We start from the raw sequence: 27,553 nt of genomic DNA on the forward strand, positions 1-27,553 counted from the left end.
AAAATGTAAGGTAAAATATGACTTGTGTGTCGGGGGATAAAGGAACAAGCGTATCCATATCAGTTGGGCTTACTAAGAGTTTTTAGCGGGTCAGGGATGTATTGCTGCGTGAGTGTGTGTGAGGTTGTGAGTCAGGTTGTCTTTATATCATGTGGCTTTGTATGCATTCATGAGGGTTCAGCTTACAAGGCCTTGCATATTTCATGCAGGAAATAGAGTGGAGGTTGGCTGCGCGGTTTAGCATTCCACCCACTGTTTCATTCAGAGGAGGCCAGCAGCTTAAAATGGCCTGCGCCCTTTGTGCCTGAAAAAAAGAGCCATGGTCTGAGGCAGTGATAAACTCTGCAAGCTGTCCAGTTAAAATGAGTGTTAACCTTTTTGGGGTACAACATTAGTAAGTTATGGTCAGATAATCATGAAGTATTGAAGGATTAATAAGTAACTTCCCAATATGTTGTATCACTTTACTTTGGTGTGCACACAAAGGGTAGCCTGGGTTCAACAAAGTACATTGCCTTTGTGTCAAGTATATGTATATATGTTACCGTATTTAATTTTCCAAGAGCCCACACTCTATTGTACATTTAAACACATTGGGGCACCTGTGAACATATTGGGTCGTACCAGGCACCTGTACTCTTTGAACGGGATGTTTCTCTCTGCAAAACCACTGGCATTCTTTCTGCCTCAGTGCTGTATTTCTCTTGTATTGAGTCTGCCGTTGGATTACATAGTGAGACCTCTGGGCGGCCAAGGTTAGCTGGATTACAGAGCTGTAGGAAGCCTCTGTGGAGTTGTACAACTCTCCTCCAGGACATGGAGTGTACTTCTGAGGTTTTTGTTGTTGTTGTATTGCCTCTGAAAATTGAGTTTGACGAAGTGTAATCCTCCAGTATGCCTTCTTGGTTTCCTTCTATCCGTCTAGGCGGCATGCAACAACAACCCTACGTAGAAAATGTTCTTGAGCTTTTCTGTTCAAATAATTCAAAGAGAGTCACGAATGTGCAGTTTTGAGCAATTTGTCTGCTTGAACACTTGTGCACTAAGATCAATATTTAACTCTATAATCAGCTTTGGTAAAACTTCTAACATCTTTTTTTGATTCCATTCTAATTTATTTGTACTTCATTTGGTCAAACAAAAAAATCTAAAAAATCAAAAATCTAATCTCTAATGAAACTGGAGACACTGAAAGAATTTCTCCACTTTCCTAGGGAATATGTGGATATTCCCACTCTCCACACCCATATGGTGAGCAGGAAATTACTTCATCATCCATCATCCATTCATTTGACTTCAACAGTATTTTGGTTGAAGAAGGAGAGGAAGAAGGACTGACTGAGGGCATCGTTTACCGAGCAGAGCCTGCATTGGTTAGTTAGCTTTTGGGAAAAAGTGACAAATTTAATCAGAACATTCTGAAAAATGATAAACAAATTGTACTAAACATATGATAAGAGAGGTGTGTTTGTTTGTAATCATGCATACATTAAGTTTATATATGTCTTATTCTGACAAATAGATGCCATTAATTAAAGGATACATACATGTTGTCACAGCAGTGTGTTTTGTAGTTCAATGTGATTGGATAGTTTGAATTGATTAATAATAAAGGCCAGTTTTCTTTCAGTTGGTTACACTACTTCCATTCATTACCACAGATTGACACCAGCGAAGCGGACCTGTCTGATGAAAAGGTGTTAGATCACACTTACTCTGGGATGGAGGATGATACTTTCCAGGTGTCCCTGATTGCTCTTCATGGTAGCAGCTGTAGCGCAGACCTGGATTACCTGCACGCATCTACGCCCAAGGTAAGCATCCTTTAGACAGCACGGCAGAGGAAATCCACTCAAAGCACTTAAAAAGCACAAGTTGAAATTATTTTGGTTTTTCATTAGATGTTACTGCAGTAGTAGGCTACTACGGCCACTAGTGGGCACGACGCGCCACTTCTGCGATTGGTACGTTGCTACCGGAAATTTCGCTGGATTCCACTCTCTTTGGCTGGATGACTTTTACGTTACGCTTTCCTTGTGTTGCAATTTTAAACTGCGTTGGATTTCTGAGGAATAGGGTTCTCTTATACCCTCAGATATCTGCAGGGTAAATCCAAACAGCTAGCTAGACAATCCGTTTCTCTTGCACAACTACAACAACTTTTGAACGCACACATGTTCCACCAAAACCAGTTCCTTCCTGAGACTATTTTGCAGCGGCACCGTGGCTCCGCCCGGTGCTCATTGCCGTCCATGACGATTGTGATTGGTTTAAAGAAATGCCAATAAACCAGAGCACGTTTTTCTCCCATCTCAGAATGCTCTGTGGACTAGCCAGACCTTCCTTTGCAGGGCTGTGGAGTAAGGTCTGGCAGTGCGAGTGTCACTGCCCGATGTACAGTAAGTTGAGTGCAGACTTGAGTCGCGCAAATGCGTCACTTTGCAACGAGTAGCATACAAGATGCTAACGAGAAACTTATCTAATGTCAACACAATTAAAATGAACCCACTAAACCACGTTTCTTCACTGTTGCTACAAGTTAGCATCAAACAATCATAGATCAATGATTTCCATCTTCTGATATGGTTTGTTATGAGAAAGATTTATTTCATTGATTTTTACCAATATCAGTAAGAGACCTTATGCCGTAAACCGTTTACATCTGAGCATGCACGACTCAAACCTGCACTCGACTCCCATAGGTAGTTACTGCCCTTTGTTCCAATGAGCTATGCAGCATATAGTCATTATTCTCTGTTTGTTTTGGTATCAAGAGCCAACATATTATGAGAAATGTTTTGGGGTTTTTTGCTAAGGCGGTAACAACATTATTGACTTTTTTGTTAAGCGAGGGCTATAGCTGTGGGTGCTTCTGTTGCTCTGGGTGCACAAGAGCAGCAAGTCCCAGATGGATATTCAATTATAAGGAAAATAAACAAAGAGAAGGGGTCACACAAACTGTTTCCCCAAAGGTCACAGCTGAACTTATTTGTAGGCCTTTGTCAGAAATGTATACTATAATAGGGGAGCTTAGAGGGACAGTTATGGGCCAGGACAACATGGGGAATTTTATATTACTGGGGGATCTCACAAACACCAAACAGATTTTAGATGTTGGTAGGAGGTCAGACAGCTCAGTCTTCTTGTGACAATGAAAGATTTTTTTCTCCAAAGCTTGAGAAAGAGGCAACAAGTCTGTTGATAAATCTCAGATGTTTTTCAGAGACAATAAATGGTCTATTTTGGAATATGAATGTTTTTTTTCCTATCTGGCCTATACATGTAAAGGTCAACTGGGCATTAAAGATCAGATGAGTGAGTCCACAAAGTCAGTCTCCAAGCCACTGCCAATAAAACCGTGACAGCTCTTTTTCTCACGAATGCATCGATAGATTGCACTTCTTGCTCCTTCCTGGTGTCTAGCTTTGAAGAGTCATTCATGCCCACACGCATTAGTTGTTCTGTCCAAGACCATAAAAAAAAATATTTCTCTTCCTGTATTTAAAATAATGGAACCAATTTGAATAATTTAACAGGCCAAACCAATAATATTTCTTGCTGTGAAATAGATTAATTAAAAAGTGATTTCAAAAATCATGAATTTATTTGCATCCTCAGCTTTATCTGGGTACTCCTGGAACATGACAGTCAAAGTTTGATGTTTTAATTGTTTTTGTAATAATATATGTTTGCGATGTCTGACTTAGATATTTGCAAAAATGTCTTTGGATCACGCTCCCCTCTGGTAATCTCTACATACCATAAATATACTAATTTCATTGAAGGAAAGAAACTTTTAATGGTGTTTTCACTGTTGCCTGTTAATGTCTTTTCCTTTTTTTATAATTGCAGTATAGGAATACTTATACAGCCCAGTTCCCTCTAAATTTATAGCACTATCTTATGGAAATTAAACCTTTTTCTTGTTCTCATGTCTGCTTATTCAGCCCCATTTGTAATACATGTTTGCATATTTTTATCTTTTTTTTTTCTAAAGATTTATACTTCTGTTTTGGCTCCCTGGAGGAAGTGCTTATTGGGATTCATTACAACTCAGTCTGGTTCTAATACAGTCTTAAATGCTGTTACAATAAAACTACAGTTTTTTGCATGGCGAGCTCAAGATCACCAGTAGTTAATATTGCTCTCCATTGGCCATTGATGGCTTTTCTATGGCTCATTAAAAGGAGGGCGGGATAGCGACTGAGCAAGACAAATTCCCCCTGTTGGGCAATTGGCTAACTATCAGAATGGAACGTTCATTCTGCTGCTATACTCTGTTTTACCCCAGCTGACAGCTCGTCTGGACTTGTTGGATGAGCATCCCTGCTTTGCAACGCCATCCGGCCTTGTAGACGACACTCGAGCGTTCTCCCCGGAGAAGTCGGCCTCTTTCTCTCCTCCGAGTTTCAGAGGTCATGGTCCAACTTTTAATGCCATACTAAGCAGTTCTGATCAGTTTCTGGCACATCACTCCACCAAAGAGGAACCTGTGGAGTGCTCAAACTCCTACAGCCCGTTTGCCGAAATAGGGACCAGATCGTCCGTCCCAGATGAACCTGTGGAGTCTCTTCCCTATCAGGAGCCAGCCATGGCTTTTGAAGACATTACAGATATAAAGATGTTCATTAAGGTAAATTAATCTAATGACAAACAGGTTCGGAGGATTTACCATACAATAAGTTTGTAGGAAAAAGTAAGATGAGCAATGGATATTCTGTTTGATGAACGAGTATTAGGGATTGGCATAGATATGCACAGTTTTCTTTATTTCTCTTTTTAATCAACTTTAGCATGGGTGTGTAAACTTTCCCAAGGCACTGCAGAGGTGCATAATAAAAAGAAAATTGAATTTGTCATGGTAACAACCTTTCTGCAGTCAGATGGGAGATTAATCACAAACAGATGCACAAAGTTCTATGTTTTTTTTTTACCCTCAATTCATTTCTACAGCCAATTGACTGCACATATCTTGTATCCTAGGACCCCTGCTTTGTATGGCCTAATATTTTCATTAACTTTCATGAACAAGTGTGTTGAATTATCACCCTCAAGGACGATGAGCCCGGTGTAAAGGAAGACGGCGAAGAAGAAGTACTGACCTCAGGGAGCAATTTTGAAAGGACTATCACAGTCGTCAAGGGCAACTCCAGCCTTGGTTTGTGTTACTTTTTCACATTCTTTTATTTGTTCTTTTGTTTATTTTCTCCTTACCTCATCTTCTTTGTTGTTGTAAGTATTGACCCTTGACCTTTGTGTCATTTTTTTTATGAATGCCACATTTGAAGCAAAATGATAGAAAAGATTGTTGGCTGTTTGCCAGTCTGGAAGGGTAATTTCTTTGCTATACGGGGCATTTGCATTTCAAACCCTACCCACGAGGCTGCTACTGGCTCAGAGAATACCAAGTCTCAGCTTCTAAAACAAATAGGTGTTATGAAGACATTGTTTATCCTCAGTGCCTCATTGAAAACAGGATCTCGTTTTGCTTTTGATTGTTTCTATTTCATGCTCCATTCAAAAATGTTTTACAAAAATCCATTTGGGTTTTGTATTTGTTTTGATCTTTTTCTCCACACTGAATATGAAACCAAAATCCACTCCTAAATAGAACATACTGATGCTATTTTCATGATCTGTGCAGAAGAACCCCTGTACACTGCTCTAAAAGTAAAGAGTTTAAAAGTTTAAGATACACTTGTCTCCAAATCCACACTCTGAAGTAACTCCGTTGAGAATGAACAAACCAAGTGTGTGAATACTGTGACAGTTTCTAGGATACTTTGCTGGGATATGAGGAGTTTATCTATTTTTCAGAACTACCACCACTGCCATGAATCCAAATTACTTTAAGTAAAAATGATCGATGAAACTACAGTAGTTTTCTACGTTAGAGGACCTTTTCCTTTAAAATGGAGTTAGTCCTAAAAATGGTTCTTGGTGGCATTTTGATCTTTACTCAAGGAGTACAGCTTTTAGTGATTGCTCATCAATGTCAGAGCTTTAAACTACTTGTTATCAATTCAGATCAACATGCAAATGTAATGTTCAACAGTTCCTTTTAATGTACCTTAAAGGGATGACCGTGAGCGCCTTGAAAGATGGTTTGGGAATGCTGATCCGCAGTATTATCACCGGTGGGTCCATTAGCAGGGACGGTCGGCTGGGCGTTGGCGATCTCATCCTCGCCATAAACGGGGAGCTTACAGCCAACCTGACCAATGCTCAGGCCCGCGCCATGCTCAGACGACACTCTCTCATTGGACCAGACATGGGGTAAGACAGCCGTGGCCACCCATACTATTGAAACTCTGCAAAGGAAGTAGTTGAATGTGCCACAAATGCTTTTGTTTGCTGAAATTGTTCAATACAAGTACCAACATGAAGTTTTAGAACCAATAACATGTTGTTCCCTACTACTTTCCTTTGTAAAATATTTCTATAACAATTTCTCAAAACATTTTTGGGGCTAAATGAATAGTGGGAGGGCACAACATGAATACAATGGTGATTTAAATAAGAAAATATCCAAAATGTTTGAAAATTCTCATTCAGGAACTGACCCTCAACTCTGTTAAGCTGGCATTTGCTCATTGGTTTCTGATCCACAGTAAATTACATAATGTATTCCTTTTCACAGTGGAGTTGTTTACCACACTTGCAAGGACACAGTTTGCAAAGTGAAAACAAATTGGAGAAAACTCTTAATAAGCCTTCTGTGCCAACTTTTAGAGCCTGTTAGTTCTCCGTGCGAATGCAAGCCTTGATGTAATTAATGTGGATATCAAATATTTACTTTTAAGCATTTAATGTTTGTATTTGATTATGCACATCATTATTTGTTTCTATAAACTGGGTGAGGTGAAAGAGCTACGTTTAAGTTGCAACTTAACCCTTATGTTGTCCTTGCGTCAAATTTGACCCCTTTAAAAAATGTCTATATGTGAAATATGGGTTTCTTTTTAACCAAATTACCACAAAAAAATGGATATGATTCCTTACAACACTCTTTGCAAATACAATTGATCACTTTCATTCCAGATGAAAGTCATCTGTACGTTCCTCTCATCTTAACTATTAGTCAAAATAATTCATAATTTCAGCTGTTTTTACTCAAATATTAGGTATAATTCTATACAAATGAGGGTTATTGACCATGAATTCCAAAAAGTAGTGTCAAACTAGTGGTAGTAAGGTGGAGTTAGTGAAAACTTCTAAACAAATTCTGAAAAAGGGACGAAAATGTCAAATCTTTGTCTGTTTTTGACTCGGGAGGACAACACAAGGCTAAAGGAAACTACAACTACAACTTTACAAAGAGTGCTGGGAATGCAGTCGAAAAGTAAATCCTCTTACACACCGGTAACTTAACTTTGTTGTCCCTGCAAAAGTCATATGTTGCATTAAAGGAGTTACCGTTCCACAAAAAAAATTGGTTATGGTGTTTCACAAGTTCTGCTTTGCTGAACCAAACTTGGCAGTGTGTCAGCTTTGGTGCATAAAAGCCAACTCTTCACGTTCTAGATCTGCTTGTGCACCTGAGGAAGATCTGTGCCCATTTTATGTGTGAGTATGACTAACCTCCACGCTGGTGGCGTTTCGGCAAGAAGCTGCCATTCTTTTTGGTTTCCTCCTTCTCATTCTCTCTATATGCTGTCAGCCTTCATTGCAGTCTGTTAAAAAGCTTTATCCAGACACGGAAACAAAAAGTCACTTTCATTTAGCGGATTGTCAAAATCAATGAAAAGAACTAAACACAATGGTTAAATGTTTGGGAATTTAATTGGTGAAGATGGTGTTTTTAGTTAATATTTGAATGATGCTGGGACACTGCACTGTGTATTAATTAACATTTTAAACACTGTCTGGATAAATCTGAATTGCCTGCATCACTTACTTACTTAATTTGCTGCGTAAACTCCTTTTCTTTTGTTTCTTTCAGTTGATACCGCTATTTTCTCTGGGTATTTTTTGTAACCATTTTTAACCCACTTTTTTAACTTTTATATTAACCATTGGAAAGCGCCACGCCATCTCTCACTGCATGCTGTGATGCTCTCAAATGACTCATCCATTTCATTATTTTACTAGGATTCATTTCCATCTGTCTGCATGCCATCATGTTTAAAAACCTAATCAACCCATCTGTTGAAGATCTGTCAGCTTCACTTAAATGTGTTAATGTGCCCTTCGGAATCTACTTCACTCTGAATTGTTTGGAAATGGGACGTTTGAGTGGGTGTCAGATTTTGTCAGCTAGCATTTGGTTCATTTCTTAACATAAATTAGTAACCTGCTCATGAATTATTGATGGCTACGCCACTGGGGATTTTACACACAGTAGGTGACGATTTGTTTATAAAAAGGTATCCACTTTGAACAGTCAGATGTCACGGGCTTATATAGAAGTCATTGTGTCTCACTTTGGGCTGCTAACAGACAGAATACATTTAAGAAATAGACAGTTCAGTGTTACTGCTTGCTGGAGTTGAGAAAAAAAGTTTCTGAAGATTTAAAAGAAGCAACTTTATTAAGTTAAAAAATGGACAGTAGTAGTGCATTCATTGCACTTGAATTTTTATCTCAATGTTTTGTTAAATTACCATGCGAGTTCATAGGGAAAAGAGCCATAAATGCCACTCAGGAGGTAATGGTATGTTTAAAAATGGGGGATGCCGAGTTGTTTGCTGCAAGAAATGTTTTGTCTTATTTGTGTGCATGTGTTTGTCTGTCCTCATGCGTGTGTGTGTGTGCGTGTGTGTGTGTGTGTGTTTTCAGCATTACATATGTTCCAGCAGAGTATCTGGACGAGTACAAGACCAGCCTAGAGCAGGCTAAAGATGATGTCTTTTCTGAACCGGCTCCAGTCCTAGTTCCAGATCCAAAGTATGTTCTCATTCTCTACCCCAGGAATGTACAGTATGTCTTCTGATTACACTTAGTAACAGGTACTTAAAATGTTTCCTGCTGGAAAACCAAGTTGGCTTGCATAAAGGTCTATGGAAAAATGTTCTACTTCTCACTTGATTTATTACCCGCTAGTTTCAAGTCTTCTTCAATACAGCATGATGTTCGTTTTGTAAATTATGGTCCCAGATTATATAACAAAACATAGTTTTTTTTTTGTGTCCCTAGAGCTTCAATTATTTTTCTGATAATAAGTTTCAGAATTTTACCAAACTCTTTCCTTCCAACTTTGTCTGTTTAGAGAAATTCCTAACCTCCCTGAACGGGAAGATGGAGAAGGAGAGGAGAATGCCTCTTACAACAACTGGAACCAACCTAGAAAGTGAGTATACACTGTATATACGCATCTAATCTGATTTTGTGAACATGACCATGACAGATATGGTTTGGATAACTTCTACAACAGAATGATAGCACAAGCTTAAAGCAATGACACACAAAGAAACTTTGGAAAAAGAAGTTCTGAGATGAACTCTTATTTACTGTCTAGCATACAAATAAGGTTACTATCAAACCAGTAGCAGAGTAACAGCTTTAAAGGGATACATGTTAAACTCTAGCATGTGTAACTTCCTCAGGGTGGAGCTCTTTCGAGCGCCAGGCAAGTCCCTGGGTATCAGTATCGTCGGAGGCCGAGGGATGGGCAGCCGGCTCAACAACGGTGAGGTGATGAGAGGCATTTTTATCAAGCACATCCTGGAGGACAGTCCTGCTGGACAGAATGGGACCCTAAAGACCGGAGACAGAATCGTGGAGGTAAAGAAATATGTCAGGTCACACTCCAAATAAAGGCTGTTTGGACATTTTTTGATGTTGAAGATTTTAATCAATCAGAAGGCTTGTTTTCCGACTTATTACTTTAACCAGTGTTGTTTTATTTTGGTACAGTAATTCGAGAGAACCAAAAAACCTTTAGTAGGGTTTGAAATCCTCACGTGGAGCAGTGATTGTGGGTAGCCTACATGACAGCCATTGCCCTGATATTTCTTGTCAGGTGGATGGAGCAGATCTAAGAGATGCCAGTCATGAGGAGGCAGTGGAGGCCATTCGCAGGGCAGGCAACACTGTCTCTTTCTTGGTGCAGAGTATTATCCACAGGCCCAGGGTGAGTCCGTATAATAGTGTCAAACCAATTGCTAGTAACTGCCTCATAATCTAAAAGGTCACTATTTTTTTTTCCATTTTCATGGACATGCTCATGTCAGGGCACTTTCAAAAACTACAACGTACAATATACAATTCCTGAAGGATCAGGTTTTGCTTTTGATTGTTGAAAGAAAGCCATTGTGAAATCTTTTTTGAGAGCAACAACAAACCCTGTATGGCATATTAAACATATTAGCAAGTTTTAACCTTTAACTGCGACCCTCATTGCAAATCACCACATCAACAACATTGTGTGTTGTTTGAAAGTGCCCTCAGGCTTCTAAAGCGTGGCCAAGTAGTTTCCTGCTGGGACTGCAACTGCAGTGTCAGATCTCTCATAGTCAATCACTTATGAGTGTCATCTATGAGATATTCCCACTTGCTTTCCTAAACATCCGGGTTATTCATGAAAAGGCTAGTAGCAACTCATAATAAGCTGTGGCACACATAGTTATATATGTTATATATAATTATATATAATTAATTTTAATGTAGAATCACACTTGACAGTAGTGACTTGAAAAAAAGACCTAGCAGCTGTGATGAATATTAATTAATATTATATAGTATATTAAGAACAATATATAATATATAATATATATTAATAATAGAAGGAGTTACTCTCTTAACATTATTTTTGCACATAACAGGCAGCTGTTTTGAGTGAAAAAGCCCTAAAACCCACTGTATGCTAAATGCCCAGCACCAAACAGCACACAGACAACGTTAGCAACTAGCTGGTAACAACAATGGAGTATTTAGCAGCTAGCCTAACTTAGCAGCCGGATATTGCTCCCAGGAGAGTGAATATTGGACTCGCATTTGCCATGTCACAGAAAAAAATGAATGCTAATGTCACTGTGTGTTGATGTGTGTGAAAGAAAAGGTCAGTGGTAGGATTACAGCTTTTCCCACTCTCTCAAGTGGACAAATAATGAGTTAATGCAATCATCACAATCTATAGTACAAGATAATAGCTTCCTATCTTACCCTTGAAGCAATAGTTTAACATTTTGGGACATGTGCTTAGTCACTTTTTTGCTGGAAGTTGGATGAGAATATTGACACTACTCTCTCTCTCTGCTAGCTAAATATGTAGCTAAAGTTACAGCCTGCAGACGCTCAGCACAAACACTGGAAATGGGTAAACAGCAAGCATCGACAAAATTGGCCTACCAGCACCTCTAAAGATAGCTCATTTACACAACCTTTGGACAGAGCTTGGCTAACATTAGCCATTACCCCGATTCCCATCTTTATGATAAAGCTAACTGTCTGCTGGTTGGAACTTCATGTTTAGCATGAAGACATGAGCATGGCGTCTCATGTAATTCAAAGCGAGAAAGCAAATAACTATATTTCCCAAAATGTCAAACAAGTCCTTTAAATGTGTCTATACCTTTATTTTAAGTGTTTATCCTTCATTTTTAACCTTGCTACATTATGAGTTGCCTCAAATCTGCATGTTACTCCGCACTGCTTTCTCAGCCTGAGTCAATATATAACCCAGCTCCATCGGCTGCTGTAAAGAAACACACCACCTCTTTGACATGCATGCCACACCGCACATGTCAGGTAATCTGTCTCTCTCTTTTCTGTTGCATCAGCAATCCATCACAGTTCATCTTTGTTGCCTTCGCTCTCCTTCCCCGTCTCTTTTACTGGAAGCAGAGTTTCTTTTTTTAACGGCATCTTTGACTTTGATATGTACACATAATGTGTGTTGCTGGAAATAAAGACAAACTAGAATTGGAGGTTTCTTCTGAGAGAAAAAACAAAAACGGGGGTTTATTTTAATATGCCTACGTCATAATCTTTTTTTTTTAACACAAAATTATCTAACCATAATAATCAAATGATTATGTTTTAAATCAAAAGGTTGAGCTAGTAGTTGATGGTAGTAAATCTATTTTGTCACCGGCAATAGCAAGGATCTGAGTAAAACCTCTGTGCTGAAGGTGTGTATTGTTGACATTCAATACACATTCAGACTAGATTCTTCGTGCAATTTCAGCATGGGGTTTATTGAAATTGCATTGCTATATCTTCTAAAAGAATTCATCAAGTAAACAAGGAAATCATTCATACCAACAGTATGCGGCTAGGCAGCTGTCAAAACATGCTTCGACCCAACCAATTCAGGAAAAATACTTCATTCAACTTACTACAAAGTCACTGCTATTGAGTTGCAGCTCCACTGACATTCACAACAACAGACTCAACTGTTTGAAATCTATCATTTTGATTGGAGGATAGGCTACCTGTAATCAGTATAGCCGTTTTTTTTTAAATGCAGCCATTGGGTTCCGCCAAGAGAGTATAATAGCATAGCCATGCTGTCTCCCTTTAAGTTTCAAATCCTTCTCTTGTAAGCAGTGACTAATCTCGAGGTAGCCTGGAGGAATCTTTGAAACATTTTGTTAAAGTATTTCAGAGAAAGAGGCTTTGCTCTGATTTCCTTTTTTGATGTAGTATAGAGGAATGGCTGTCCCCAAGGAAGCCGCTAACTTTAATGGTTACTCATTTAAATAAAACCTGAGGTGCCTCTGTCTTCCACACATACACTTTTTTTTCTCCCAGATGTCCTCGGATTCAATTTTGTCAGAAAGGCTTTGCCGTCATAATAAATGTGTGTCATGTTGTCAGCTTGTCGGCCCTGTGTGTTGCTTTTAGAGACCGCCGCTGCCCTTCCTGCAGCTTAATAGCCACCCCGGGTCGAGCCTTTGCTGCACTAATCAAACCCACTTAGCACCCGCCCTCCCTCAGGTTAGAAAGCTACCCCATGTCTGTGTCTGCCTGCTTTTGTATTGGTGTGCCTTTCATTTGACATGTACTGCTTTGACTTGTTAGAATTGTGTTAACAATTGCATGATTTGATAAAAAAGAAGAAAATGAAAGACTGCAAGTGTTTGTGTGGAGTCATGCGATCAACATTAGAAATTAGTTGGCTTCAGTCTACGTGCAAGTTTACCACATCATTTCATTTAGTGTCAAGCCATTAAAATGTGTGTTGTTCAGGAAAATCACTAACTTACTTTTCTTTACGCTGAACCTCTGCTATCAGACATGTAAATGACTATCCTAAAGTGTTTTTCCTACTTCTGCATACACACTTGTGTAAGCCTATTTTGAAATATATATTTTTCCCTCATCTGTTAGCAGATGTTGCCTTATTTATATCTCTCCTGCAGTGCTTTGCTGTGTCCGTCTCCATAGTAGAGGCTTTTGCTATAAGTGCATTTTATTTGCCTCCTGTTCCCAGCTTTGGAGGCCCAATTTCTCCCACTTATACCTCAAACGTTGTCCCAGGCCTCTCACTGCCAGTGCTAAGACGACAACTTGATAAGTCAGTTGGCACTTAACACAAATAGTATTATGTGAAGCCAAAATGTCAGACTTTCTGGATAAAACCTTTTAAGCTCAATCATTGAGAAATGGTCAAGCTCGGATTGACTGGAAAAGCTTTCATTATTGTCTTGGCATGATGGGAGTCTGGTTTTTGCCAAGCTTCGAGTTCGTGAAGTGAAAGTTTCTTTATTTACGAGATGTGGATCTTTCTTCAGTAGTCCCATTTCCAAACAGATGGCTTGTCATGATACAGCATATGGTCCTGGTATCAGTCGTTCAGAAGGCTTATGACTTTAAATATGGACATTATTAATATTTATGGGATTACAATATGACTCAGTATATTATACTGTATGGTCACACTGAAGTGATTATTATGAATTTGCTCTCCATACGTGGTGGCGCAAATTCATTCAAAATTCCTTATTGCGAGTAACGGATGCAGAGTGATTTACCTTCGTGTCTGTCTCATACGCCGCAGTCATCGGTAACAGACTCCAGTGAGGACAGAGCAGCAGCTATGACGAGGGACAACAAGGACAAGGTTGGTGTTCCCAATTACCCTCCTCTGACAACTTGTATCAGCGTTTTGTGTTCGTTGTTGTTCCACAGTCCTCAGAACCAGGTTTGAAATGTAAGAAGTAGATGTGTTTTCACCATGCACTCAATATGTTGTCAATGGCAACGCATGTCTGTCAACAGATGTAGGTATCTGTCAGCGATGTGTCGTCAATCTAAAGTTGTTGCCCTTTGTCTCTTCTCCGTAGGAGGGTTACAGTCACAGTAGACTTTTCCGCCTCTCCCCAATTAACCCTTTCACTCCTACCCCGTTTAAGGTTTGTGGGTCTCTGTGTTGTGCTTTCCACTTTCCCTTTCTGTGTATGCTTGTACAGATGTGTTGATTCACCACATTACAGGCCATGTACTGAATATACTCATGCTGTACATGCATACACTCGCATGTGTCCTAACATCTCCTCCATCTTTCTGAATTCCTTTTTTACGTTTTTGTGGAATCGGGATACGTTGTGTCCTTTTTGTTTTGTCTTTGGCTTTTTGTTAATATTTTATTCATTTTAATCGATTGAGCTGTACTTCAGTGGATGACAAAAGCAAATTTTAGATATTGTGGCTTAATATCTTGTTTGTACTTAGCTTTTGTATTTAAACAATGAAGTAATCAAAAGTGTGATTTGTTGCTCTCGGATTTCAGGTAAGTGCACACGATGGTTGAATGTTTAATTGTAATTACTAATTTAAGGAAATGCAATTACATCAGTTATAATTAAGCAATTAAAATGTCTAATTTATGACTCTAAGCATAATTTTACTATAAATTAAGCTAATTTCTTAATAACCTCATTCTGATTTGAGCCTCTGGCATCTATACGGAACACTCACATCATTATTCCTCAGGCTAAAACTAACCTATCCTGCTAAAACTGATGAAGCTGTTGATTTGAAACAAGCACATGGCTTCTGTTGATGACATCAACAGCGCTCACGTGTTTTCCTATCTCTGTAAACCTCTTATCAAGTTAACCAGCTCAAAGCACGAAGGTAAAAACGTTCCTCCTTTTCATTACCTTTCACTAAAACATCTGTGGCGTGACAGCTGGTGAAGCGTGAAGAGGCGAAGACATCTCCCACCAGCGCTGTCCTCCTGCCAGTGGTGCCCCATGTGGGAGAGACCGATACGGACACGCTAACGGAGACTCCTGGCAGACCTGCTGAGACGGAGGAGGAGGAGGTGGTGGTGGAGGATGAGTTTGGATACAGCTGGAGTGAGTTCATTTAATCTTTTTCTAAGGGTGCAATTACATATTTTGTTGGAACCAGCAGTAAAAAGGTGTAATTTGTCACGTTGTTTTTCATTGGTTGATTTCATTTCATACTGGCCTATCTCAAGTAAATCCTGTGAGTTTGTGTGTGAATTTGAGTCGTGAGGATGGTGTGGGTCTAGAGACTTCATATCATCACATACTCCTGGAAGTTTCAGCTAAATAGAATAAATTAAAGGAGACACTATTTTGATGCACTAGCTGCAGCAAGCTTTATCACCTAGCTGCCACTAGAGGCCCTCAAAGGATATATTTTGTTTCCTGCCTGGCCATGAAGCCATCCAGAGTCTGCAATAAAAAAGCACAGATTCACATGCTTGAGGTGGGTGTACTTTAGCAAAACCTAAAGGACTCAATGTCCCAATTAAACTGTTAGCATCCTGCAGACGCTGTAATGTAGGTTGCACTCACCGCTTCAAGGAGAACGGGTCACATTCATAGCCACATTCAAGTCAGGCAACCGGCATAAAGGACAGACTTCCAGCCTCCAAGCAATCGGGACTGTGAATGTGTGTGTGAGAGGCAGTGTGTTCCAATCCTGCGGGGATAAGATTGATGAGGTTAGGGCCCGGGGAGGTGAGTTGTGGAGATTAGTACAGGACTGATGGTCCAACAGTGGCAGGGAGCCCAGAACAACAGGAGCCCATTGGTATGAACAGTGGCTATCTAACACACCAGAGACTGCAAAGGTGGAGGGAGAAAGAGGGGGGGACTGGAGTAAGAAAGGAAGGGATAACAATGGACACAAGATTAAGACAAAGAGATAGAAACCCGGCACTCTGACATTTAAAACTACAACCATTTTTACTTTTGGGGCCCACGCATCTCAGCCGATCTAAACACCTTCCCCCTTTTTTGGAGCGACAAAAACTTGTATAGAAACCCAGATTCTGGCGCTATTCCGCAGTATTGTCAGCTTACATCTGTCCATAAGGACTTTACCCCCTTCTTTCAGATAAGATAATCCAGCGGTATGGCAGCCTCCCCGGTGTCATACACATGATCGAGCTGGAGAAAGGCAAGGCAGGCCTGGGCCTCAGCCTGGCCGGGAACAGGGACCGCTCTCGCATGAGTGTGTTTGTGGTGGGAATAGACCCCAACGGGGCAGCTGCCCTGGACAAACGGATGGTAGTGGGGGATGAGCTGCTGGAGGTAAGCTGTGTATTCATTTGCAATGGGAAATAAAGTTAGCAGCAGAATCATTGGGATTCAGCAGATGAAACTGTGCAATAGACATGTGCTTAAAAAGGCAGAATTCGTCACGTCTGATGGTTCTCCCCCCTGCTGCAGAATTTAAGATGCTCCCCTCTGCTTCCAGCTTCAGTCAGCCACCAGCCAAAACAAATAGATATCAATTCCCCTTCGTACCCTCTGCTATCTCTCTGCTTAACTCTGTAAAGAATAGGTAACGTCTGCACATTAGGCACACTTTGAACTTAACCTTTTAATGTTGTGGTATTCATTTACCCATTTGGTCTGACCCTGTATTTTTAATCAATGTTGTCATCTTTGTTGTCATGTACTGTATGTCAACTTCTTTGCTACTGCAGCAAAACTAATCGCCCCTCGGGGACAAATAAAGTCTTGAACTTGAACTTCTCAACTCTCATGGGTTTGAAAACAAAGCTGGCAGGATATGTGACTCCTTCATATCTTTTATGTAGAATTTAGGCATGCTTTTGTGTTATGTCTTTTGGCGTCACTGTTTTGTATTGCATATTAACCCTTGGAGAAAAGGTGTGTATAATTCTATATTTTTGTATACTGTCAGATCAATGGGCAAGTCCTTTATGGCCACAGTCACCAGAATGCATCCTCCATAATCAAGAGCTCTCCATCCAAGGTCAAAATCATCTTTGTCAGGTAAAAAAAACATTTTTCTTCCTATTATAAAAGTCTCTATGAATACATTTCCATGGCAACAGCAACTCCATTTCTCTGTTCGCCTGCTCATGATGAAAACAGACCTGAAAAGTCCATTGTAATGTCATTCAAAATTCAATAGAGGGAGCTATTGTAATTCAACAGAAGGATGCACTTGAAGGTGAAGTAATCCACATTCAGTGGTGACTTACAGATTCTCTCAGGCACATCAAAAAGGAAGCAAGAATTTTTTGTACACTAACTACAAAACAATATATACTATAAAGATTAGATTTGTTGTTATAGGCTATATATTCTGTATTTATGTCTTTCTCCAAGTGGTTTGTATATGCGCCCGGAAGACGTTTGCTAAATAAGTTTGTGGTGTCTTGTAATTGTATGTGGGATGGGCCAAATGTTTGGCATAACACATAAATAAAATGAAACTAACTAGTATGTAGTCTACACTGCATACAGTTAGTATGAAGTATGTATTTGGGACACAGCAGCTGACACATCAGCATTGAATCGGACACGTTTGATCCTTGACCCTTGCCCCAAACAGTGCGTGCCGAAATCACACTACTTGACCTTTTACATAGCTCGCATCCCTTTTCTGAACCCTGGAAGAGACGCTGTGATCAGCCGACGTAAATCATGGCTCCGCTGTCACAAAGCAGAGAAGCGACCATTTATGTGAGTTATGACTCTTTGGAACAGGAACACGGAGGCGCTGAACCAGATGGCTGTGGGACCTGTGAGAGAACACGAAGGAGACAAAGCGGAGCCCCACACTGAGGTAACACACACACACACACACCACAAGTTGTGTGGTCCTGGAGTTCCTAACCTCCCACGCCTGTGTGTAACTCCCAAGACAACCAAAAAAACCAAACCACGCTCCGTACTGTCTTCCCACTAGCCTACCGACACAAACACACATTTCAGTTATTTACTTCATCCTGTCTCAACTACTGCCTGTTTTCTCACAGCTAGAAACAACTGCTGCTAACGGGGATGCCCATACTTCAAAATATGAACATCACGTCATAAAGCTGAAGGTGAGATACACTGGACCCCACCGTCGCTGCAGTATGGGGGATAGACATCACAAACACAAACACAAACACACACACACACACACACACACACAGGACAACCCTGTTCTTTTGAATTCCCAAAATAAAGACAATAATAGAGAGGAAGTCTTGGAAGCAAATATGCTATAATGAGGAAGGTTTACACACAAAAAAAGTCGATGGGGTATGATAGAGAAAGAGAGCGGGAGCACACAGGAGCAGTGAAGTCTGACAAGTTGCCAGGAAAGAGAAAAGACAATTGATAAATGAAAGGGTGAATAAAAAACACTCGTGAATGGGAGAAGAGCAGGTCCAAAAGCTCTGTTCACCCTGATAATAAGAAGAGGAACAGCTGTTTGCCCCTTTGTGGGGTCTTCTTTCTAGCAAGGCAGGTATTATCGGTTTTATTTGCCAAGATGTCAAAAAATATGGAAAGAAATCTCACTTCCAAAACTTACAGGGTAAATAAGAAAATAGTTACCACAGAAAACTGCTCACAGTGAGATTTGTGGATTATTTTGTCATTCTTTGAAACTTTGAGCACCACCGATAACACCAACCATTTAGCTCCATCACATGAAAGAGGTCTCACCAGGTGTTACCTCAAACTCTTAACCCGTTAAACTAGAAACATCTGCATGGCTACATACAACAAGAGGCCCTTTGGAAAACATGTAATTGTTATGATTCCATTCCACTGAAAGAAATGAGTGGTAAAGAGACTTTGATGGTGGCCCCGTTTGGGACTATCCATATGGTATGTGAAGCGGCAGGGGAGGACAGTGTAAATGCAGAAGCATCTGGGAAGCTCATTGATATGAACATGCAAGCACAAAAGATCAGAAGTGTTAAGGATGGAAGGTGAAGCTGTGACTAATTATCCTTCTGGAGATAATTGTCATCAGTTCTGCTCATTTATGGCAGCTGGTGCCGCTTCGTTACTTAGCCTGTGCTGCAGACAGACACATGGCCGTGTCTGTCTGCAGGCTATGTTGAGACTGCACTAAATTATATCAATTTTCCTCCTTTTTATGCAATCATGTCGTTTTCCAATAGGAGGACGGAGGACTTGGCATCACCTTTGTGGAGGGAAACACTGAGAGTGGGATTGAGATTCAGAGTATATCTGAAGGGAAAGGGCACACAGGCAAAGTATGTATTACACAATGCAGCTTATGGTTTGTGTACATCATACAGTTGGTTTCTAATCAAAATTGTGATCTGCTCTATGCAGGAGGGCTGCATGAAACCAGGGGACAAACTCCTAGCTGTGAACGGGGAATCTGTGCTAGGCTACACGGTGGAAGAGGTACAGCATCATTGGAAATAAACTATTCATCACACTATGTTTCCTGTAAAGCCGAGGATTTACTTAAGTTTTCAAATTTAACGAACATGACACTTGTTGTTTTCATAAGAATGACTTAGAACACAACAACAGTCACACTGTAAATAGTCTGATTAGTAATTCTACTGTGTTTTAGGTCAGTTCTCTACTGAGAAAAGCCAAAGGTCCAGTGAAGGTAGCCTTCTCCACAAATGAGACCCCCTCCTCATTGTCCTCTCTCCCGTCAACCTGCCAGGACGGCGATTGCTCGCCGGATGTCCTTGTCAGCCTACCCAGCATGCTTAGTGCCGCCACGACTACCCTGAGTCAACAGGAGGCGGAGGCAGTCCCTAGTGAGTCCCCTGTCTAAGTTTGACTTCTTATTCTGGAAGATGATTTGAGGATCAATCAGGTTACTGTATGTCTCCTCTATTTAAGGTCTGAGTCGCTCTTCCACCCCTTCCACTCTGGCCTGTGACCCGGCGACCTGTCCCATCATCCCCGGGTGTGAGACCACCATTGACATCTCCAAGGGGCGCACAGGCCTGGGCCTTAGCATCGTGGGAGGCTGTGACACCCTGCTGGTAGGAAACCAATATATTAATTACAATCCGGTAATAAGGGTGTATCTCCTCACTCAAAGAATACAAAAAACATGACTGTCACTACACATATGAAAGGTAAATACATTGCACTGTTTCCAATCGACAATCCTTTTTGTTGAAATATACTGTACCAGGGTGTCCCCGGGGTTTCAAAAAGTATTAAAAAGTGATAAATCAAAATCAAATTTAAGGCCATTCAAATGTTAAATGTAGTCTCAGAATGAAATTCTATCCTGCGTTCGCAATTAAATATGGGCTTTGGCATGTCTGGGCACATAATCAAAGATCTTTCGTCTATGTTTGATGCTGACGTCATATTCAGTGGTCGTTCGACATCATCTCAGAACACTGTGCGCTCAACGGAAGTGGGTGGCTTATGTTTTATTTTAGACTTGCTTCAAGCCATATCTTCAACGACTGGACAACCATCGTCTTCTTTTAATAGGCAAATGCAAGTTTTCTGATAGATACAACCCAGTGTTTAAGGACTGGCTCAGGCCTGTAGTAGGGAATAACAGGCAGGCTTATTGTTCGGTGTGTAAAAAAAACATCAATGTCAACTGGATGGGAGCTAACGCACTTTGGTCGCATATGCAATCCACTAAACACAAAAATGGAATGCGTGCTTGGAGAGAGCAGTTAATTATTCGACCAATCTCAGCTGTCTGTACGGCTGCACCTCCAGCGCCGCCAATTAGTACCACTTTAGGCCTACTGGCCAACGCTACGGCTCCAGCAACGTCTGACCTCCGGATGGCCATGGGCGCCACACCAACACTGCGCGCGGAGGCTCTGGTGTTTAACTGCAGTGTTCAGACACCACACTCATTTAACTCAAATGAAGGAATTTCAGAGCTGTTTAAAGAAATGTTTCCCGACTCTGACATCGCAAAGTCATTCACTCGTGGTAAGAAGATGTCATTTTGTAATTCATTAAATTGCAGTGAATGCCATCCATTGTGCTGGAACTATCCATTCTCTCCATTGCACATTTATGTGTTTGTTTTACTTTTATTTACTAAGTGAAATAAATATGTGCAATATGTTGTTAATGATATGTTGTCTCTAAATCTATTCATTTCTGTATGTTATAAATGTGCCGTCAAAATCTGTGTAAATAATAGAAAGGTTGCTGATTAACACTTGCAATTCAGTGTCGTGATGGTTTAAAAAATAATTCTGAAGGTAGAAAAAAAGGTATTAAAAAGTAGTTAATTTAACTAAAGGATTGCTGTACATACCCTGTGTACATTTGTAGGTTAATGACTGTGTTTTTAAGTTGCCACCCACTTAGAATCTGTGGTGGTGGTATGACCCAGGTTCCAAATAGCCCTGGTTATTCAGGAATGTAGGAAATGATGTTGTCACAGCCTTCCTCCTCCTTCCGTCGTCCTCTCCTCAGCCCATCTATTCTGTCTGCTCAGTCAGGCTTGGGGGAGCAGCTCTTTGTCTGGCCTCTGCCGCAGCACACAATATCCAGCCCGGGAATGTAACCTCTGAACCCCAAATGACACTCACACTGGAACGCAGAGAAAACACACCAGAAGTCAGGAGCTACACGCTGAGAATGACACTCCAAAATTATGCCGGAAATTATGTTCGTCTGCTGTCAAATGCTAAATGTATTATTCTCTTTAACGTGTTCCTCTGTACAATTACTGCCCCCCCCCTCCCACACACACACACACACACACACACAGAGCCCACAGTATTCACTGTTATTTCCTCCATTACCTTTCTTCACTGATCTTACTTCATCTCCTACAATTCCTGTTCGCCTTCTTCTGCTATTCTGGTCTTATTTGCTCTGTTTTTTCTTCCTCTCCCTCCAGGGCGCCATCATTATCCATGAAGTTTATGAAGAAGGGGCAGCCTCCAAAGATGGCAGGCTTTGGGCAGGAGACCAAATCCTAGAGGTGCGGTGCCGTGGCAGTATAATGAGCGTTGCATATGACCTAAATTAAAAAAAGAGGCTGAACACATTTCAATAAGACGTGACTGCCTGAGGAGCTTCAACATGAAAGCTTCCCAGGTTCATTCAAGGATCACATGCAACAAATTTGTTAATATGCATCTCAAATATATCAAAAAAAAATTACGTCAAATTTTGGCAACAAACATATCCAACCCAAACAAAACATATTGCTGTTAGTGAGACAAGTGCTGAATAATGAAGTGAGTAAAAAAGTAAGGCGGAAGTTCCCACTGGTTTGAATCCTGCATGCATTATGTGGAGAGACAGGTTAAGTATCAGCTCAACTTGGATTTGCCCTGCATCTGACCTTTTGCCTCCTCACAGAGGGCGGGCAGGGGGGAGCACAAGACTTCTGCTATGGCAGCTCAATCAGTAGACCTGAATTGAAAGGCACACATGCATGCACACACACACACCCATATGACTTAATTGCCCTCTACTATTCACTTCTGTCCTTAAGCCAAGCTGCTGTGTTTAGAGAATAGGCTCCGAGAGGGAAAGGTGAAAGAAGCGGTTTCCCAGTCCACAGCGCTGCCATTAGCTGTGCTGGGAAGAATCCTTTGCATGTCCATGGTGATAGCTACTGGGCTATTTCCCCCCTTAAATGTGGTAAAAGAAGCTGGACATCAATCCTTATACTGACCACTCGCGCTTCTCACAGACTTAAGTGGGAAGTCTGCTTCCCTTAAGACAAATCTAAGCGTTGGAACATTTTTAATATAATGTTCCAGTGTTTAAATAGCTCAGCCTTTTCAAGAAATGTGACCTCAGCAGTTAAAAAGAAAAATCTGTTTTAGCATTAAATTAGGCTGTTGGCGCTTTTTATAGCCCTCTGCTGCATTCACTTCATTTCAGGAATAGAGAAGAAAAGGGCTTTGCTACTTTGCAGAATTGACTCACACTGTTTTAGATGAAATATTTTTAGTTTTTAATAAGTACAGTTCTGTAATTTTTTGTAAATAAGAACAATGGTTAGGCTTATTAAGATATTAGTCTGTCTGTCTATTTTTCTGTCGCTACAATAGGACCACATATTACTGGAGCACACAGATCCTAACCTCCTTCTCTCTGGTCGCAGGTGAACGGCATCGACCTGCGTGCAGCCACTCACGATGAAGCCATCAACGTGCTGCGGCAGACCCCGCAGAGAGTCCGGCTGGTGGTCTACAGGGACGAGGCCCAGTACAAGGAGGAAGACCTGTGGGACTCCTTCACCGTGGAGCTCCACAAGAGGCCTGGCCAGGGCCTGGGCCTGAGCATCGTAGGGAGGAGGTGAGACTGATTTATTATTAGTACTACTGCTTAATACTATGCAGTTATCATTAAGTTGCTTTTTATGGTAAACAAAAAAAAAATAACATAGGAGGAATCTTCCACATAGTTGGACAGCAGTAACTCTATGCATTTTTCTTTTTTTAATGCAGATCACGGGACGAGAGGTAATCATTGTTAAAAGACCTGTATATTTAGTTATAGATAGTGTGTAGTGTAGAGAGAGTTAGAGAAATATGGATCTTGTATTTGGGAACTTTTTACTTTCCTTCCCATTAGAGCTGTGGAGACGGTCTTACAAATACTATATACTCAGCTCCGCCTTCTATTCTCGAAGTAGCATTTATTGTTTAAGGGCATATTTGGAAAAAGGCCTGCAGGTCCATAGGTGTGTGTGTGTGTAGTGTCGTGATTGATCTCCCCTCTGGGATAAGCCTCAGAAATGGCTTACATAGAACACACATGCCTACGTACATTTGATTATGTGTTTGAAGAACTGTTTTTATAACTCTGGATTTGTCCAAGTGTGTTAATGTGGGTGCATACCAGTTTTGGGACTATGCTTTAATCAGTTTGTCAGAAATATACAATACTCAGTAAGACAACTGCAGGTTCTGCAGTTCAACTTTAAATGTAGTAGATGTAGATGTAAATCTTTGCCTCCGTCAAAATGGTTTTGCTACACAACTGGGAAAAAAAACAACTGAGACACTCGATAGGATGGAAAAGAATGCAACGTAAAAGACAACCCTAAACCCTGGGCTAAAATTCAAATTGCAAGCTAGCAGTTAGTGGTGAGGAGCGGTGACAGCCAAGTATCTCTGGCACCGGGGACTGTGTGATCAAGTTGCCTTTCTGCACAGCTTCTGCTTGTGGCGGTTTAATCTACGTGGAGATTTGCACTTCAGATATGCAAAGTCAACAGTAGTGATGTGCTTTTGGTCATCAGGTCTCTGCAGTTAACCTAATTTTACCAAAGGTCAGTACTCAGAGCAAGCACATGGGTGACTCTGATGACCTTTGGCCTTAGACGAAGAAGGTCTAATTGTGTTTTCCTGTGACAAAACCAACTGGTTTGTTTAAACACTCACTGCTTGGCAGATATAGAGCCTGAAAACCCAAATAGGATTGGGGGGTAAAAGCCTGGGAGGGCTGAGGTGGGACAAGCAGGTGACATCACCACACCTGACTTTGGTAGAGGTGTAGACACATGTCAGTGCTTCTCATAAATCCTTAATATCACCCTAACATGAAGGATTCTTCGAACTGCCACCAATATTACCAGTATTAGAGGTACGGAACGGAATAAGCTAGTTGAAGTCAGTATTGTGCATTTAAAGAAGTGTGTTCTCAATAATACACTATAGCTTCTCACTTTATTTGGTCTGCACATTAAGCATATGCAGGATTTGAGATGGAAAACATGTATTGAGGTCAGAGTTGCTATTAAATATTCCATCTTACCAGCTGCCTGCCGCTCCCCATGAACATAAGCCTGAATTCTGCAGAGGTCCACTGGAAAAATGTGAAAATAGCTGCGTCAGTGGTGTTTTACCAATAACATATTCACGTCAGCAGTGTGTTACGGTTCGGGTCAACTAGTAGAAAAAATGACAGCGTGACTTAAGGCCGTTTTATGGTTGTGCGTAGAATCCACGGCGTACCCCACAGACCCTTCAGCATCTACGCCTGACTCGTACCTCCCCCCCGACTCATATCCGGTGTCTCCTTCTCCATTAAAATGAAATCAAGGAGAGGGTTAACTTCTCCTGCTACAGATTTCCCACCGTGGTCCGGAAACACAGGGGGTGTACATGTTGTATATATAAACACAATGTAAGATATAAGTCCATTTACATCAGGCCACTTACGTAGGCTGCGTAACAACTATAAAGCGGCCTTCACAGTAATACATTATAATGCAACTGTGTCTTTCAACCTTTCCTACCAGGAATGACACAGGGGTGTTTGTGTCTGACATTGTGAAAGGAGGTTTGGTGGACACGGACGGCCGACTGATGCAGGGCGACCAGATCCTGTCGGTCAACGGGGAGGACGTCAGGTCGACCACTCAGGAGGCCGTAGCTGCACTGCTCAAGGTACATCTAATGCTCTGGCCAATCAGAAGGAAGCATAGTTAGTGAATGACACATCTGCTTTTAACTGTGTTGGATAACTGTGTTGAAAATAATGTGCCTTGTGTTGTAGTGCTGTGTGGGGCCTATAATAATGGAAGTGGGGAGGTTTAAGGCCGGCCCTTTCCACTCAGAAAGAAGACTGTCCCAATGTAGTCAGGTACTGTAATCTTTGAAGGATACCAGTTTAATGTTATGAATATGAATTGCTCTGACAGAACAACGAGACAAAGGAAGTAACAGCGCTGAATGTCTTTTGTTTTCAGATGAGTGAAACAGGCAGCACCAAGGTGGCCTCGCTGTCATGTTCAGACTCTGGCAACGTTCCCGGTGACTCTGACAAACGAAGCACGACTCCAGATTGTAGGTTTCTTCAGAAGGGATTTTTAATTTGAGACACGGTCCTAGGAAAGAAATAAGTTGTGTACAAGGCATCCTAACATTTTGCACGTTTTGCGTCCTTGCAGCTCCAGAGCATCAAGACACCAGAACAGTTGAGTTCACTAAAGGCGCCAGTGATTCTCTGGGTATCAGTATAGCAGGGGGCGTGGGCAGCCCTCTGGGGGATATTCCCATCTTCATTGCCATGATGAATCCTGTCGGCCTGGCTGCTCAGACCCAGAAGCTCAAGGTACGAGCTCTACCCCTCCCTCTCAGCGACCTGTTTACAGCTTCCAGCTTGGGGTGGGAATCACAAGACGCCTCCCGATTCGATATCATCACAATACTTATGCCACTATACGATATAATTGCAATATTGTGCAATATATTGTAATTTCTAATCTTTTTTTCCAACTTCTAATTTTCCCCATTTTCAAATGATGTCCCCAAAAGGAAACTTTGTCAACATCAGCTTTATCTAAAAAGATTTGTTCATATCACTTTGACATATCATATCAATTTTATTGCTGCAAAATGGGATTGTCAAGCAGACCAACTGACCAAAACATATAAAAAAAAATATATATAAAAAGATCCATACTTGGCGCCTGTGTATCGATACAGTATTGCCACTGAAAATATTGTGATACTTTTCCCCCTATTTCTAGCGGATTACAAGAGTAAGAATTTGCATGTCAGTATTCTAGCGTAGGCTTTAATGTGAATCTTAACTATGAGCAGCGATGTCATTCCCATCCCTCTTTACTCGGTGTGACTCCCAAAGGTCAAGAGCCTACAGCCTTAAGCAGTGACCTTAGCAGTTAAATGACAGAGACAAGTGACAATTGGAGCTCTGTGTGACAGACTGGAGGAGAACAAAAGCCACTGCTAACACGGATAATAAATCTCCCACTCCTGCATTCAGAGCATTAAGCCTACAGAAGGGCTCATTGAAATGAAAAGGGGGTGGGGGGGGAATCTTGAATAGTTTATTCATGCTGCTTTATCTTTTCTGCAGGAATGAGAGATAAGAATGCTACATGATGAAATTACTCAGCCGAACGAACACAGGGAGAATTACATTTTTAAATAGTATTAGCTACATCCTGTTGAGTTATCCAGACCTTTGTGAAGTAACATCAGAGAAATCACAAATGGCACTTCTGCACGCTTTGAAAAGTGGGGACACATATTCATACCGGTTTTAGGGATTAAGGAAACATTTGGGTGTTTATTATATCAAATAGACCACGGAGCTAACTTCATTTCCATTGTTGTTACCATTGTTTCCAACCCAAACACTGGCGTGTCAGACGCCAGCTGAACGTGCCAAGTAGTTCTCTCACATGTCCCTTTAATGGTATGAAACTCCCTTGTCTAGATTGGGGACCGCATCGTCAGCATCTGTGGAGCTTCTGCTGAAGGAATGACCCACTCACAGGCTGTCACGCTGCTCAAGAACGCCACAGGCACCATACAGCTGCAGGTCACTCACACACACACACACACACACACACACACACACACACACACACACACACACACACACACACACACACAGTGTTCTAATTAGATAAACACGCAGACAGTTAACTAATCTCCAGTTGACCATGT

General features: G+C 41.1%; 1 protein-coding gene across 9 annotated transcripts in view; it reads left to right on the top strand.

Annotated features, from left to right (window-relative positions):
* Positions 1-27,553, top strand: part of LOC117962084 (multiple PDZ domain protein) — a 67,248-nt gene that overhangs the window by 16,551 nt on the left and 23,144 nt on the right. For 3 of the 9 annotated variants that reach the window (XM_034901140.1, XM_034901138.1, XM_034901148.1), the window contains 29 exons: positions 1,215-1,373; positions 1,662-1,814; positions 4,292-4,633; positions 5,056-5,158; positions 6,078-6,276; positions 7,525-7,566; positions 8,779-8,886; positions 9,209-9,289; positions 9,546-9,723; positions 9,962-10,072; positions 13,943-14,005; positions 14,229-14,297; positions 15,077-15,245; positions 16,258-16,454; positions 17,074-17,165; positions 17,886-17,964; positions 18,158-18,226; positions 19,301-19,396; positions 19,479-19,553; positions 19,729-19,924; positions 20,010-20,155; positions 22,009-22,092; positions 23,230-23,423; positions 23,576-23,590; positions 25,375-25,522; positions 25,632-25,718; positions 25,825-25,921; positions 26,026-26,189; positions 27,321-27,425. In XM_034901140.1, the coding sequence (XP_034757031.1) occupies positions 1,215-1,373; positions 1,662-1,814; positions 4,292-4,633; positions 5,056-5,158; positions 6,078-6,276; positions 7,525-7,566; positions 8,779-8,886; positions 9,209-9,289; positions 9,546-9,723; positions 9,962-10,072; positions 13,943-14,005; positions 14,229-14,297; positions 15,077-15,245; positions 16,258-16,454; positions 17,074-17,165; positions 17,886-17,964; positions 18,158-18,226; positions 19,301-19,396; positions 19,479-19,553; positions 19,729-19,924; positions 20,010-20,155; positions 22,009-22,092; positions 23,230-23,423; positions 23,576-23,590; positions 25,375-25,522; positions 25,632-25,718; positions 25,825-25,921; positions 26,026-26,189; positions 27,321-27,425 (3,621 nt within the window). The remainder of the gene's footprint in view (positions 1-1,214; positions 1,374-1,661; positions 1,815-4,291; positions 4,634-5,055; positions 5,159-6,077; positions 6,277-7,524; positions 7,567-8,778; positions 8,887-9,208; positions 9,290-9,545; positions 9,724-9,961; positions 10,073-13,942; positions 14,006-14,228; positions 14,298-15,076; positions 15,246-16,257; positions 16,455-17,073; positions 17,166-17,885; positions 17,965-18,157; positions 18,227-19,300; positions 19,397-19,478; positions 19,554-19,728; positions 19,925-20,009; positions 20,156-22,008; positions 22,093-23,229; positions 23,424-23,575; positions 23,591-25,374; positions 25,523-25,631; positions 25,719-25,824; positions 25,922-26,025; positions 26,190-27,320; positions 27,426-27,553) is intronic. The other 6 variants (XM_034901146.1, XM_034901144.1, XM_034901142.1 and 3 more) reach the window with 6 other exon arrangements.

This window comes from Etheostoma cragini, chromosome 19 (assembly GCF_013103735.1).
Source record: "Etheostoma cragini isolate CJK2018 chromosome 19, CSU_Ecrag_1.0, whole genome shotgun sequence".
Classification (NCBI taxonomy): Eukaryota; Metazoa; Chordata; class Actinopteri; order Perciformes; family Percidae; genus Etheostoma; species Etheostoma cragini.